This window comes from Belonocnema kinseyi, chromosome 6 (genome assembly GCF_010883055.1).
Source record: "Belonocnema kinseyi isolate 2016_QV_RU_SX_M_011 chromosome 6, B_treatae_v1, whole genome shotgun sequence".
In the NCBI taxonomy this organism is placed as follows: Eukaryota; Metazoa; Arthropoda; class Insecta; order Hymenoptera; family Cynipidae; genus Belonocnema; species Belonocnema kinseyi.
Window position 1 is genome coordinate 92,873,875 of NC_046662.1, and position 16,654 is coordinate 92,890,528.

General features: G+C 34.4%; 1 protein-coding gene across 6 annotated transcripts in view; it reads left to right on the top strand.

The window, feature by feature from the left end:
• Nucleotides 1-16,654, top strand: part of LOC117174373 (calmodulin-binding transcription activator 2) — a 175,491-nt gene that overhangs the window by 146,341 nt on the left and 12,496 nt on the right. For 5 of the 6 annotated variants that reach the window (XM_033363440.1, XM_033363438.1, XM_033363437.1 and 2 more), the window contains 8 exons: nucleotides 9,135-9,323; nucleotides 9,543-9,941; nucleotides 10,070-10,750; nucleotides 11,205-11,540; nucleotides 11,624-11,871; nucleotides 12,058-12,257; nucleotides 12,731-12,838; nucleotides 16,104-16,258. In XM_033363440.1, the coding sequence (XP_033219331.1) occupies nucleotides 9,135-9,323; nucleotides 9,543-9,941; nucleotides 10,070-10,750; nucleotides 11,205-11,540; nucleotides 11,624-11,871; nucleotides 12,058-12,257; nucleotides 12,731-12,838; nucleotides 16,104-16,258 (2,316 nt within the window). The remainder of the gene's footprint in view (nucleotides 1-9,134; nucleotides 9,324-9,542; nucleotides 9,942-10,069; nucleotides 10,751-11,204; nucleotides 11,541-11,623; nucleotides 11,872-12,057; nucleotides 12,258-12,730; nucleotides 12,839-16,103; nucleotides 16,259-16,654) is intronic. The other variant, XM_033363439.1, reaches the window with a different exon arrangement.

Genomic DNA, 16,654 nt, shown 5'->3' on the forward strand with positions numbered 1-16,654 from the left:
ACCCTTGGTACAGGGACCCTCTATCCGCAACCCGAGAACGCGTTCGGTGGCTTTGTCATAGGCCCTTCGGTTTGATTCTAGAGGAATCAAAACCGAACCGAATATATATATATCTCACAGTTGTGAGATGTGGTTATGGCTGAAATTTTACCGCGATTTCGCTGGAAGCAGGTGCAATTTTTCAGATTAGCACCCGCTCCCGGCGAAATCTATTAAATCTATCTATTAAATCTATTAAAACCTATTTAAATTCATTGCAAATTAGGATAGATTTTCTAACAGAAATTACATTTTTGTAACATTAAGTATATTTATATAGTATATTTATATAGTAAAACTCTAAACAACACATTTCACAAAAATATTCATAACTTTAGAGAAAATTTCTTGAATTCTTCACTGGTTTTTAGTTGCTCTAATAATGCGTGCTAGACAACCAAAACTATTGTCATACAAATTAGGTAATTAACATTATTGTTAACATTTTTTAACAATTTAATATTGGAAACACTAATATTGCAGATATTCTGAAACAAGCATCACTCCTTCACAATGAGCTCATTTTCGTAAGTACGAATGCGCCACATTTGCCGCTGTATCACATTTTTCGCGTTTCCCCTAGATCTGTACCTATAATTACGGTATTTACTGGATTAACCATTCACTATGTTAGATGTAATTTTTTATTTTCAAGTCATTCTTTTAAATTATGAATCCTATTTTTAAAAATATTTTTCAGATTTAAATGAATGATAAATAATTATGGGCTGACAATGAAAAGTATGAAGTATTATTTATTAGGGCAAACTGGAAACCTGGAAAGTAATCAATTTTTAACATTTCAATTGAAATTATTTTGTAAATTTTGGAATAATTTTTGTTGTTGAAAACCCGTTTTTTAATATAAAGTTCGTCATTTTGGATTGAAAATTCATCTTTTGGTAGAAAAGTAATCTTCTTGATCGAAAATTAAACTTTTTCATTGAACACTTTTACCTTTGCATTGAAAATTAATCTTTTTTTTTCTGAAGACTTTTTTCTTTTTAATTGAAAAGTCTATTGTTCATTTCAAATTTTTTTATTTTGTTGAAAATTCAATTATTTTTCTCATTCTTTTGTTATAAAGTTATCTTTTTTTGTTGAAAATTCATTTCTCTTTGTTAAAAATTTAACTGCATTCTACAATCTTTTTTGGTTGGAAATTAACTTTTGTGTTGAAAATTTATCTTTTCGAGTTCCAAAGTCAAATGTTATCTAAAGCATTCGACTTTTAGCTGGAAAACTCTATTCTTTGGTTGAAAATTCGTTTTTTGGAATGAAAATGCATCTTTTGTGGTCTAGAATTCCACTGCTTCGTTGAAAATGCAATATATTTAGACTTAAAATCTTTGAAATATGGGGCCTACATTAATATTATTTTCAAGAATTTATCCCCTCATTATATTCCTATTTTTTAAATCATCCTATTTCTCCTATTATGAGAGTATTTTGAGCTGGCAAGTCCGAAATCACTTCTGAAATAATTTACATTTTATATTTCACCCAGAAGTTCTAAAATGCTTCATTCTTTTCGAAATGTATATAATAAAGCAATTAATAGTGAATAGTAATGATTATGAATGCTTAAAATTCCACGGGAGAAAACGTAATTTTTGGTCATAAAACCAGGAAATATCCTGCGATTTTGTTTGAAAGTTTGAGTGGCAACCCTGTAATAATATGTAATCTCATCTGCTTTTTTGCAGATCTTTCATATTTCTTGCTCACGTAGCATCTTGGTACGTGTACACAGATAAACGTACCGAATTCGAAATTCCGATTACGTTGCTCCTGACCCATTTTTCTATTGGCAAACTAAACGTAGAAGCGTTGACTTGAAAAGTTGTAGAGAACTGGCGTCGTCCATGAAACGTGAACTCTGGGCAAAAGCTACCGGTTTCTTCTCCGCAAGAACGGCCACTTGCAGAATGCAAATGATCAATTAACGAACCGTAAATCACTATGAAGAGGCCGGTAGCGAGAGGCCACCTTCCGTCAGTCCCTTAGGCCGAAGCTCGTCCAAGACCTGCCACAGTGCCAGGCAGACCGAGGGTGGCTTTAGCTTTTGCCCCCTTTCACGTTCCAACCCTTGCATTGCTTCGACGAGAAAGAATTTTTATATCCAGGCCACGTTTGCAATGCCCTGGAGAAACGTCGAAGAGACATGGACGAGCCTTACGATATAGCTTCACTAGCCAATAAGCATGCACAACTTGCTCCTTTTCTTAAATTTTTTACTTTTCTTCTTTTTCTTTTAATTTGCTTCAACTTTATCCACGTACCTACTCATGTGCAGTCTAACGAGGGTAGGAAGAGGCAGTCTTTTTTCTTAAAAGGCTTTCTCTCGAAATTTACATAAATTGTTCTAAGTTGGGGGATATTCGCTGGGAATTTTATTATTCGGAAAGTCTGAGTAGACACTTATTGTGGCGGTTGAAAGTCCTTGAAGTGAGATGCAATCTTTAGAAGTTCAAAGTACATGGAAAATTAATTATTCTTCGAACAAGTAAATTTCACTTGGTTCAAGTTCAAGTCAATGGCAGGTGCGAATGTGGACGATATAACATGGGTATTGTCCAAATAAATAAATAATTGGTAACATATGCTTGAAACAAGTGTGCATGAGAAAACGTTTTTTCAGATGGAATAGTACATTTTATCATTCTGGAAATTTAATGTATTATACTTTATATATAAATGTATTCATATGCCGACTATGTTTTACATCCAAAACTAGTACATTTTTAACCTAGTGGGGAAATCGTTCAACATATTATAACATATTATATTTTATATTTTTGACATACCGCAAAGTGGAATGCGATTTTGGGGCTTAGTGCTAAGCAGCAAAAGTGATCGGTTCCACGATCGATTGATGCAGCTACGAAAATATGAATTTAAAGTTACTTCATGGTTCAAATCCTGCCCTCTGTTCCGCTCGCTGGGGTCCTATTGTTCCGACCGAGCCGAGTCCTGGCAATGAGGTTAAAAGTCTAATATTACCAAACTTTCCAGTTACTAGTATGGAAAAGTAAGTTTTATCTCACGTGCTCATCATCAATCGTGGATTCGATTAATTTTACTATTTCGCACCAGAGCCCCAATATCGCATTTCCTGTGCGGGTATTAAAGAAAATGATTTCTAACACACGGCAAAAATATATTTTCTTAATCTAAAAATATGTAGTATTATGCCATTATATAATATTAAATTATTGAAATGAGATGGTTGGCTGACATTTATATTTACTACTTAACATTTTTAAAAGAATATTGAACTAAGCGAATTTTTCCTCAGTTTATATTCAATACTTTCTTTATATAATTTAATGTGCTACTTAATATCGTTACTAATTACTTGATACAAGATCAGAAAGACGTCTCTTACATGAACTCTGTATATAGGAAGATTTTAAGGCGAAAAATAAGACCAAATGTCCTACAAAATGTTATCAGAAGCCTACATTTTAAATTTTTTTTAAAATATGTCCAGTAATTGACAATACTTATTGCAAATATTTATATCAAAATTCTTTTAAAGTTAAAATAACGTAAAACAATTATTTTGATGTTGCTATTAGGCCCTGCCTATTGGCCCCCGAAAAAATTGGGGTGTTGGAGAAGGGGATGGACTAGTCGTCTCGAAAATTCGGGACGCTTAGCCAAGCTTATTAAAAATACTCTACTACTCATCCCGAATTGTGCGACGAGACACTTAAATTCTATTATTAGTTGAAAAATCATGCGATCAGTTAAAAATTTCTCGTTTTGGTAGAAATCTAATACTCTTGATGGAAAATTCATCTTTTTCGTGCAAAATTAAATTATTTAGTTAAAAATTAATTTTTTCTGTTAAAAAATACATGTTTTCACTTTAAATTCTAGGGATTTAAAGTGTTTCATATGGTATTTAATATAGTACTTTAATTAAGTTAATTTAAAAGAATTTATTTCTCTTTTTTTTTCGTGAAAAATATCTATATATTATTTAGTCCAAAATTTGAAGCATTTTAGGCCTGGATACGAAAAACACAACATTCATCACCATTTTAAACGTAAGCGAGACTTTTACATTATTTTGTTCTATTTCAGTCAATGAAATTAAAAAAAAAAGATTTATTGGTTGAAATCCATTGTACTGATTTAATTAGTTGATTTTTACGAATTCGGATTTAGAGAACAAGTCATTTAAAAGTTCTATGATTCTCTGAAGTCCCAAAAAGACTTCTGAACTCTGATAAGTTTCATAGTCTCTGAAAGTCCCCCAAGTTCCACAAGTTCAGTTAAATTACATGCATTTCTTCCAAGCCCTGCAGAGTTCATTGAAGTCCTATTAATAAGACTTCCCTCAAGTCTTGTGAAGTGCGTTGAACTCACCCAAAGTTCCTTCAGATATTTCTAAGGTTCCTGAAAATTCATTAACTTTACTGATGTTGTGTTAAATATAATACTATAGTCCTGCTGGTTGTGGAAGTTCGTGGACGTATTCTGAACGTCTTAAAAAATCCTAATATCTCATAAGTTCTTCACACTCATAAAACTTCGTACTGTCTTTCAGTTTTCAAAAGAAATTCTCTAAGTCTCATGATATGCTTTAAACTTCCCCAAAGACCACAGAAATCCATAAGGGGACGTGTTGAAGTTTCTTCAGGTCTTTTGAAATTAAATTGTGGTTCACTAATATTCTATAAAATATTTGAATTTCATAAGGTCAGCATATCAATAACACATTTATATTCAATATTAATTGTTCCTAAACTTAAAACGTTAAATATATAAAATTTTCAAAAACAACTTTTCTCTAAGTATTTCCAGATTCTGAGCCACTAAAATTCAATTTTTCAAATTCTGTTGCTAATAAAATTTAAATATGCTTTAACTTTTTAAAGTAAAATCTGTAGTATACCGTTTTTGATGAAATTCCAAAGAAATTTAATTATTTTGCTTTATAATTAAATAGTTTTAGAAAACTGAAGAGTACTTTTTCAAGAACAAAAATCTTTTGATACGATTCGTTTTACGTTTAAACAGTCTAAAAAATCTTAATAGTCCCTTTAATAGAAATTCAGGAAGTTCTTTGTGTTACACGTGAGGCTAATGGGACGTAAAATGGTCATATATAGCTTTAGTGGTTTTCATATGAATATTCTTATGTCTTATTATAACTCGGGGGGAGCAAAAGACGACACCAGTATGCAAAGTTAAACTTCTGTTTTATTCCAAAAGTATCAAATGAAATTTAGTTGTAAAATGTAAAATGTCACTTTGCTTTAAAAATATTCTTGCTTATTGAAAATAAAGAAACCGGAAAAATGTTGGGCGATAAACGCGAACCTTTACTGTGAATTTTATTTTTAAAATATTTCAAATAAAAGATTATTTCTCTTTTAAAAATTGCAATATGTATATACAAAGTATCGAAATTAAGGAAAACTCGTTTAAAAACTCTATGAAATAAACCTGTATATTCATAGACCAAGGATTAATTTTATTCCTAATACCAGTAAATGTAAAGCTTGGAATATTTAAAAACGTAAGGAACTTTTGTTGCAGATAGAATAATTAGAAAAAGTAGGGATTTCATTTTAATGGAAATTAATCGCTTTTATCTCTGTGTAGAAAGCCTTGATATTATTTATCAATTCAGAATTTGCACGTCGCTGTTTGTAAAAAGTAAGAATGATCCCTTTTTAAGTTTAAAATAAAAACTGATACATACGATGCAGAACAGTATTTTAAAAAGAATAATAATATAATTTACGAGAAGTTTAATCCAAGTTAGGAGTTTTAACCGTTCTATTTTGTTAAAAAGTAGAACAAAGGAAAATAAAATAAATACAAGTAAAATATTACATTTCTCAAACGCGACGAAGTTTTGACATGTGTTGCTGTTACTTTGCATTTTTCTGCTTTTCCTGTCGGAGAAGACGCGTGCATTTTATTTTCTTCTCGTCATTTTTCATTGCATCCCCCGTTGAGATTATTTATACTCAAGCCACGTTCAGAATGTGCTAGGGAATTGTATAGGCGAGACGGAGGCGAGGCCATCCCCAGACTGTCCAAGCGGACTAACAGCAAAACGAGACTTCTTTCTTCAAATTCCCAGCACGTCTTTGGCTTTCTTCATTTTGCTTTTCAGTTATTTCCTGGAAATTATTAATTAATGGTAGATTTCTCTTTCGCGCTTTTTTATTTCTTCGTTGAAAACTCCGAAGAATAAAATTTACCGAGAACGAAGATTTTATGTGAGAAGAATAAATTTCTCTCTCACCAACAATGGTATTTTCTTAAGGCGTTACCACTTGAACCAGAACTCTTTGAGATTATGAAAAAACGGGAAATGACAGAGGATTTACTTTACAATTTTTCAAAAATTTTCTATCGATCGATTTTTAATTTAAAAGATTCTTAAATGAGTATTTTGAACAACTTATAATTATGCATCAAAATTTGTTAGCAACATGTTGCCCAGATATTTCCCCTAATATAAATATAAGATACAATAAATAAAGTTTGCTTGGAATTTTATTGTTATTTGATTTTTCTGTCAACTTTGGCTTGTCTTTTATTTGTTAATTTTTTGGAACTATTTACTGGCTTTAAACCATTCCCAAAATGTTTGCTATCACCTTTCAATATATTCTGAGTGGTCACAAGTAAGAAAAAAACAAGGAGAAACTTTGAATTTCATTGGTCAGAGAAAAGTAAGAAATGTTGAAAAAAATCTCATAGAAATTAAGGAATTTCTATGAGAGGCACTTCAAATAATTATAAAGGATAATAAATTTGAATTTTTAACATGTTTAATTTCATATTGTTTTATTCCATATATAGAAGATTCTTTGTTAAAGAAGTTAGAAGATTAAAATCCTCGTCTTTGAATATAAATGGTCAGAGGAAAAGAGAATTCGTTTTTCCTTGTATTTCTATATGTTTTTTCAGTCAGTTCTTCATTAGGATTATATCGTTAGTTAACAATTGTATTCTTTTGTTAAAAATTCAACAATTGCGTTAAATAGTCATCCTTTTAGCTTGAAAATTCAAGTGTTTCGTGAAAAATTCCTCTTTTGGGTCCAAAATTAACTGTTTTGGTAGAAAATGAACTTTTTTGTTGATAATTAATTTTTTGGTGTTAAAATTGTAATTGAACTATTTCTTGTTTCAAAATTCGACTCTTTTGTTTGCACAGTCGTATTTTTTTGTGTAAAAAATTGAAAGTTAGTTTTTTTACTCATAATTTAACTTTTATATTTTTGATTGACAATTTAACTTTTTTAGTTGAAACTGGCAATTTCAATCATTTGAAAATTGGTATTTTTTGGTAGAAATTTAATTTTTCAGTTTATAATTCGTCTTGTTAGTTTTATAATTCATCTGCTTTGGTAGAAATTTAATCCTTTTTCACTTATTTTAATTTATAAATTTCTTGTTGAAAATTCATCTTTTTATGTGGAAAATTCAACTACATATTTGATTAAAAATTCAAATAATTTGTTGGAAATCTATTTTTTTTTTAATTTTAATTTTAATCCAATACTTTAGTTAAAAATGTTATTATTTTGTTGAAAATGCGTTGTTTTTTGTTGTTTAAAATACCAAATATTATATTTCTGATTGTGAATTCATTTTTTTGTTGAAAATTCAACTTTTCGAGTCAAAAATTTAACTAATTGTTTAAAAAGAAGCTGTTTTTGTTTAAGCGCGAATTTTTGGTTGAAATAAGCAAATAAAATTAAAGTTTTTAATTTGAGATTGATTTATTCCGTTTATGAAATATTCTCTGCCATAAAAGTTACAAGGTTAAATTGCTGGTCATTGAACATTAATGTTCAGGGAAAATAAAAATTTGTTCCAAAAATATCAGGGAATCTTGAAAATAAAGTTTTTCGGCTACCCTGTGTCTGGGCCTTTTTTATAAGGAAAAATTCGGACATTATAGCCCGAGAATAAATAATTGGCGATTTCGAGTTTCAGAAGAGACGAGCAAGAATTAAGAATGTGTACAGAAATGAAGATCCTTGCAAAAGGTATTCGTGGCACGAAATTCATCCTTAAGAGAGAACCAGTGTAAGCCCAGCAGATAAGTCTCTGCTTAGATTACTAGGAGATTGCTCTAGCACGTGGTGGTGTTACGAACGAACCAATCTTCCCTAACTTGTAATAGGTATCAACGATGCACCAGGAACATGGCCATTGGTTGTGTGCACCACGTGACTCGAGCCAACTAAGTTCGAAATCGGGGTATTGATTAGACAAGTGTGACCAAGCGAGACATGGTGTCTCATTCATGACAGTTTGTCACACATTACGAAGCAAAGTCTATAACATTTTAAAGGTCTTTTTATCCTCTACTTATTTTACTATTTTATTTTTTCATTCAAGAATAAAGTTTAAAAGGAAAGTTTAAAATTTAGGTTTCATTAATAGTCTCAAGATTCCTAGTCTCATATATTTTCCTACTTTGTTTCTTGAAGCGACAAGTCGAGTCTAGCATAAATTCACCAAAAGAACTCGCAGCAACTTTTTTCTAGAATAATGTCCCCTATCATTTCTCTACTTGAATAAAAGCCTTGGCGAAAAATATTCGCATACATTTCACGCCTAATCCAAAAGAAGGACTTGCAGGAACGCATCACTCAGAGGCTGGATTTGCGATATCAAAATAGATCTTCATAAAGCTCATGTCATGATTTTCGCGAAAGAAGATTCACTCAGGCTCTTCCGTCTACTGCCTCCTATTACTAAGGCTCTTTTTGAGATTCGGGTTTAAGTGGAAACGAGATTTTCTCTCCCCCGGGGTATCGAGCTTTCAGGCGAAGTGCATTCTACTGATGCATTTCCGATGGATTGTGAATTCTAAACGAAACATATTCGACTGTAAAATACACTATGATATTTTCCAAGTTATTTGTTCAGTTTGGAGACAAAATCACGAAGTTAATAAATGTTTTTGAAGAATTTGAGATTAAAATTTTGGTTACTACTGAGGTAGGATAATTTGTGCGGCAGAGTTTGTTTTATATTAGTAAAAAAATTCTTTTTTTACGTTTTGAGAAGAAATAAAATATAATCATAATTTATTTCTTCTGTTTCAGGAGATTGCTGCTATCCTAATTAATTTTCAAAGGCACGGAGAATGGCAGAGTCGCGAGGCAAAAGTGAGACCGCGAAGCGGTTCGATGTTGTTATTTTCAAGGAAAAAAGTGCGATATCGGCGAGATGGCTATTGTTGGAAAAAAAGAAAAGACGGAAAAACAACAAGGGAGGATCACATGAAGCTAAAGGTAATTTATCGATCGGCATCTAATCACTACTTTCGAATTTTAAAAATTAAAAATTCTTCCACTTTTTGTGCAGATTTTACAAGAATCCTCTTAAAATTAAACACTTAAGTATTAGGTAAAATGTAATATAGCATCAGCTGTTAAGATATTGAAAGTCTAACTAATACTCTGAGAAGAATGATTGAGAGGTGTTGTTTGACAATAAAAATTGTCCCATAGGTCCAGGGCGTGGAGTGTATATATGGGTGCTACGTACATTCAGCAATTCTGCCAACTTTCCATCGACGATGCTATTGGCTTTTGCAGAACCCGGACGTTGTCCTAGTCCATTATCTCAATGTTCCTTATCCCGACGGGGATGCGAAATTGGCGGCACTACCGCCGTGTCTCGCCTTGCCGCCAGATAAAAAAGAATGGACGCGAGACGAATTGGCGTCCCAATTAAGGCCCATGTTCCTTGGTGGAGATGATGATCCCAATAATCCTCATCTCTCCCAACACTCTAATCATCCCGTCGACATGATCGTCTCTCAGCTGTTAGATAGGCAAAGGGCGTCTTCCGTTTCGGCGACCAGCAGCGCTCAAATTGCTCCCAGGAGGCTCACCCCTGACAATCAGGTAATTATCAGTTACGTCTTTATTCTATTCATTAAAATGTTCAGGGAAGTTCATTATTTCCATTTAATACTTCAGTTTATGATTTTAGAAAAGATGAATGTGATTGTTAAAAAAAATTATTTATCTAGGTCTCATCGACGACTGGAGGTCAACAGTCAAACTCGACGACGTCGACAGCTCCTCGCGTATACTCGAGACATTCCCACTCAACTCAGAGCCAGCAACAGGCTCCTCTAGTCTTAAGTCTGCAACAAATCCAAGGTGGAGGTGGACTCCTCATTCTCAACAGTCAACCATATCATCATCAACAACAGCAACAACAGTCAGTGCCACAGTCCAATCAGCAAGTTGAGATGCAGCAAGTTCCGGACCAGAAGATCGTGCAACAAATCGGTGTCGATCGGGAACAGCAAACTCAGCAGGATATTGACACTAAAGACAATATCGATGTTCAGTCTCTTTCGAATTCCCGAAGTGGTTCCGGCGTCACTGACTTTGCGGAAACACTGGACCTCAGTCAAGAGGATATTCAACGAACCTTGTCTGCAAACATGGTTCCGCCTTCACCATCTCCATCCCCCGCCGACAACATCATCAATCCGATGGACTTTATTGATTCGCCGGACGATGTGCTAGTCAATCTCGATGCGTTTGATGTCTTTGGGGACCTCCCGGAGCTTCACGACTTCGAGGCTGAACATACCAAGACGGAGGAGAGGAGTGAAAATGACAACGCTTGTCATCCAGGAACGGCCGTCCATATTGCTGAATACAGTCCCGAGTGGAGTTACACCGAGGGAGGTGTCAAGGTACTCCAGCAAGATTAATTGTTAATCTGATTATAAGAATCGGATCATAAGTCAACCTAATTAGTACTCTCTGGTTTAGTCTATAATTTACAACTGGTTTGAATTCCCATGAATTCGAATTTCTTTGAATTCCTTAGCATCATGAAATCCCTATACTTCTAAAGAATGTGAGAAATCAAAGTTGAAGTCAACCTTCCAATTATTAAAATCCAACAAACCTAGATTGAATAAATGCTCGACTAGTCACCATTAGCGTAACATTGAATTTTCTCGAGTCGATTATCGGAAACCGGAGTGAGTGATACGGTCGTTAGAATGGGCCATTTTCGATTCTTGGCTGCGCAATTGATCTTATGTCAAGCATTTGGAAGTCTCGCGACGCTCAAAATTACTCTCTTCATTGAATTCCAATTCCAAGGCGATAATCGATGGACTCTGCTATTAATTTTCCCAGGTGCTAGTGGCAGGACCCTGGACAGGAGGCAGTAGTTCGCAATCCTATTCGGTTCTTTTCGATGCAGAACCAGTGGAAGCTTGCCTCGTTCAGCCAGGCGTCCTGCGATGTCGATGCCCCGCTCATGGTCCGGGAATAGCATATTTACAAGTTGCTTGTGATGGTTTTGTAGTCTCTGATAGTGTCGCCTTTGAATACCGAAGACCTCCAATATCCGAACCCAGTCCAGAAAAAGCTTTACTCGATCGCCTCGCAGATGTGGAGGCTCGTCTTCAAGGTCCCGGACCACCATCGCCTGCTGCTCATCTTGAAGAACGTCTTGTTGCGTATTGTCAGGTATTAAATTACCAATATTTTGTGATAACCTAAAATAATAAATAAAAATGGTTAATATTTGAATTTTTTAATTTCCTATTCAGGATGCAGTTGTTCGACCTTGGCGTACTGGGGCAGAGCCTCTTCAATCTGGAGGTCCGACTCTCTTGCACTTGGCAGCAGGACTTGGTTATTCTAGGTTAGCTTGTGCACTTCTTCACTGGAGAGCTGAAAATCCAAGTAGCGTTTTAGACGCAGAAGTCGACGCTTTGCGTCAAGACGCCGCTGGATTGACGCCCCTAGCCTGGGCCTGTGCAGCTGGTCATGCTGATACAGCCAGGATCCTCTACCGGTGAGTAGATTAATTGAACAGTAAATTATTGAATAGTAATGAAATGAGGATAAAATAAAAGAGAACTAAAAATAAAAACGAAGAGATAACTAATTGGAGAAAGTGGGTTTAAACTTCCGTGAGACCCGCGCCTCGGCAGATCTTCGCCCTCGTCAAGTTAAGACGGTTCTTCTGTCGTTTGTCCAGATGGAACGCAATGGCGCTGCGTGTCAGAGATTGTCAGAACAGGAGTGCCACCGAATTGGCTGCGGAGAATGGCCACATGGCGATCGCCGAAGAGCTGAATCGGTTGGAGGCTAGGAGGCAAGACGAGAGGCTATTTTTGCGGCCCGCCAGCCCTATTCCTAGGAGGCCTTCTCAAGATAGCGGTCTCGATCTGGCGCTGTGTTAGTGTCGTTTATTTTATATAAATTCATCAGGTGCAAACTCTTAAACAACACTCGCACTTACACCCACATAGGTCCGGATTGGGCTGCATCTCAAAAAAGAAATTAACCTGTGCATTGCCTATTCTAAAGAACTTTAGAACAACATAAATAGCTGATCCCCTCACTCCAGTCTTTTAAAAATTTACAAACTACTTCTTAGAATAGACTATGCTCTGGGTCAGTTAAAAACATGGTTACTAGTCTAATTTCAAATACTGGTTTGATTTTGCGTCCCAATCCGGTCGTGCACTGACACTAAGCTGAACATGTACACTTAAACTTAGACACTAGACCCAAGTAACTATCCGCTTTCCCCTCTCTCTCTCTGTTTCTCTCTCTTTTTTTAAAAAAGTAGTAGTTCGAATCGTCGTAAGTTAAGAGAACCTAAAAGACCAGGAGCGTGGTATTAAGGGGTTTATCGAAAAACACAGGTAGTTCCCCGCTCCTGGACAACATGGATTTGTTGCAAGAGGATGAGACATCCTTAGGCCTCGGCCAGCAAGGAATGGAGAGCATTCCAACCCCTCGGGAGACCGTAGGTCCGTACTTAGCTCGTTCCCCCTACTGTCTGTTTGTCTGCCTGTCTGTATATCTGTATATATCTATACGTAACACTGTTTTAACCTTCCAAACACGCTCTTAATAGATCACCTGACTAGAAGATTCGCTCCAAGCGAGAAAATGTAGACTAACTTTAACATGTAGTTGATTTAAATACCACGTGTGTTCCAAGGACCATTTTCACGAGAGAGACTAAACCCTTCCACCCACCTTTAATACTGTAAACTCTTGCAGCTTCAGCAGTGTTGGTGTTGCTTGGCATTGGTAAAACGCTCTTGTACAATCTCACTTTGACTCTTTTAGTCGTTGACTAATGCCTACTGTCTAATGACTATTAGCATCCCTATCTGTTGGATGTTACGTTGTTCGAAATGCGTTTGATACCGCGGTACGTATATTTCTAATATATGATTTGCAGATGTTTCTGTCTTGTGAGCAGGATTACCTACTGATGTTCAAATTTTGTATTGAGTTTTCTTTATTTTATATCCAGGGTGGTTTTTGTTTGCTTCCGCATATTTTTGGAAGGAGAGGCAGCAAACTCACACATTTTTTACTCTTATAAAATCTGTGAGTTCGGTATCTCTATGTTAAATTCTCGTAACTGGGGTTTGGATTGGAGAGTTTATACTGCTAACCCTAAATATATGGGAGTTTAATATGGAGATATCGAGTTTTTCTTTTGTCTATCACAAAAATAGAGGTTTTCAATTGAAATTACACTTAGGGTTTTTAGATACCTCCAAAGTTAAAATATCCTTAGCCACCACGCACTGGCGTTGATCGTTAAAACTAATCACTCTGCTGTTTGTGTTGGCGCCTTGTTTAATGAACATAAATGAACCACCGCATCGTAGAACGGGATATCAAATATTTTGCGAGGAATGAAAAGGCCCCAGACAGCTTTTCAAAACATGTTTGAAATTTAATGTTTAAAGTACATACTAAACTGTTGGGACTTTTAACTTATAATTTTAACAAATCCTAATAATAAACATCTGTTGTTTCGTATCTGATTTTGTTCACGTTTATGTTTATGTTTACATTTTCGAATAAAAGAGTACAGGCGTGCACAAAAGTCAAGGAATGAGGAAGAGAAAAGCATAATTTAAGGGTAATATGCTGACCAAAAGAATATTTATAAAAGAATATATGTATAAATTAAGAATATATCATGAAAAAGAATTTTTTTTCTGTAAAATTTCATTGCTCTACAAGCTAAAGTACAGTCTTATGCTTAATTCGCTTAAATTGTAAGTTAAAAGTCCCAATAATCTCTGATTTAGAGCCAGTTGAAATTTAAAAAAACGATCATTTAAGGTTATTTAAAAATCATGTTTTTCAATTATTTAAAAAACGAAGGAAGTTACAAAATTTTTCCATTAGAAAGAAATGCCCAATCTAATTCTCTATAAGAGTGTGCACTTTAAACATTAAATTTAAAAAATGTTTTGAAAAGCTGTCTGGGGCTTTCCCACTCCTCGCAAAATATGTTATATTCCGTTCTACTATGCGGCGGTTCAATTGAATTCCCTGTAATTCCTTGAATTTTTATAAATTCCTCTAAACTTTTCCAATTTTTTGGGATTCCTGGAACCCATTGAATTTGTTAAACTCCTTGAACATTTCTGAATTATTTGTAATTCCTTAAAATTACTTGATTTCTTGGAAATTTCTCGATTTACTTTGAAATTTCTTTAAATTCCTTGAAATACCTTGAATTTGCTGAATTCATTTGAATCGTTGGACCGTTAATATAAGATCCTTTTATTCAAGGAAATCAGATAAATCAAAATAATTGAAAATAATTCAAAAGTGTTTAAAAGCATTCTAAGCAATTGATAATAGTTCAAGAGTATACAAAAAATGAACTCGTTATCCACAGGGGGGGGGGGGCGATTTTACCCAGGTCGAAATTTCAAATCGGCGCCATTTTCGAACCAACAATTTGTTTATTGTTAGATATATCATCAATAATTTGAAACACACATATAGCTAAATTGTACCGGCAAGTAAAAGGTTCAAATAAGAACCATGATTTTTTCAGATTTTTAGGAACACGTTTTCGATTTATTTTAAGCGTTGGGTTGATTTTACACCCCCCCCCCCCCCCCGTGGATAAGTGGTGCAAAAAAGCCTTGTGGTTAACAAGCTAAAATCATTCTAAAGAATTCAATGCGAATTCAAAGGAACTCAATGTGAATTTAAATGAATTGAATGGCAATTTGAGAGAATTGAAAATAATGTAAAAAAAAAACAGAATACCATTCGGCTATATACCATGCTTTAAACTCCTTGAATTCGTGGAATTCTAGCAATAATAAAAGCAATTCAGAATAATTCAGAAGTTTTAAAGAAATTTAAAGTAATTTAAAGGAATTACGAAGAGTTTATAATCAGTCCTCACAATTCAGAAGAGTTCAAAGAAATACAACAAATTTAAAGAGTTCAAAGAAATACAACGAATTTAAAGAATTCAAAGATATTGGATTTGAATTTGAAGGAATGTGTAGATTGAAAGAGGTGCTACCTCAAAAGGCAGTCATTACCAACACCAGAGCAGTAGTTTTAGACATATACCCCGAGAGAGATTTCTTAAACATGGAGTTGTCGATTTGCATTTGGAATACTATTGTTATCAGTTCAAATAGTCCTGATTTTTTTCAACTTTTATTATCTAGGGGAGGCTACCCTACAATAGATGACACTGTAGTAGTTAATCATTATTTATAAGTACAAATAAAAGTAAAATAATCAATTCTAATTATAATAAATTACCACGTATAACGTCCTAAATATTAATTACAATCAATGAATTATTTTACGTACATTAGTACTTTCAATTAATCATTATCTACTGTAGGGTCATTATCTACTGTAGGATGTTTCTTGTCCTCTACTTTATTTTCATACATCAAAAATATTCCGGGTTCTGATTAAAGGAAAAATTAATTCAATGAGATAAAAATGCACTGGTTTTTTAAATAAAAATGTTATGCAAGAACTGATGGGCTAGAAATAAATTTTCACGAAACCACATGAAGCTTCAGTGGAGTGGGTCAACCTGGTGTGAGCTGTACTGCAACTGCAATTGTTGTTTTATGTTTGAAAGAGTTGGGTGTCACTAAGTTTGCTGCAAACACACGTTAACAGCTTTTCTTCGGTGTTGTGCTCGGTGTGATAACAGCGGTTCGATGCGACTGCTTTTTTGAGTTTGGCTAGGGTCAATCTTACTTTTTATAGGGGAGGAAGACGCGAGGGTCCTGACTTTGGCAGAGCAAATTATAGCCGCTCTTCCGGAGAGGATCAAGAGGGCGGAGGGCGATCCTCCATCTCCATCTTCGCCACCTCCACCTCCACCCTTACCACCTCTCGAGGACGCATTGATGGAGCAAATGGTAAGATTATCAATTTATTTATTTTATTGTATACATAACAATTGAACCGCTGGCGATCAAATGGGGATACGCCCGAAACGCCGTCGTTTTTAGTTGGCACCTGGGTCATATTTTTTTCAGGTCTAATTATAATTTTTTAATAGCATATCTCAATAGAAAATTTTATAGCGCATATTTTTAGTCCTACAAATAAATGTGATGACTTTATTAGTTTTCGAAATAATCAAGAAAATGTTAGTTTTTGAACTCGTCATACGTTCTACAATAATAGAAATTTTGCAATTAAAATTTAAAAAAATATGCACCATCATATAACGAAATTAACGGTATGCATAGAATTTCAATGAATTGTCGATTAAAATTTATAACGATTTTTATTCCTCTCATGGCGTAAAT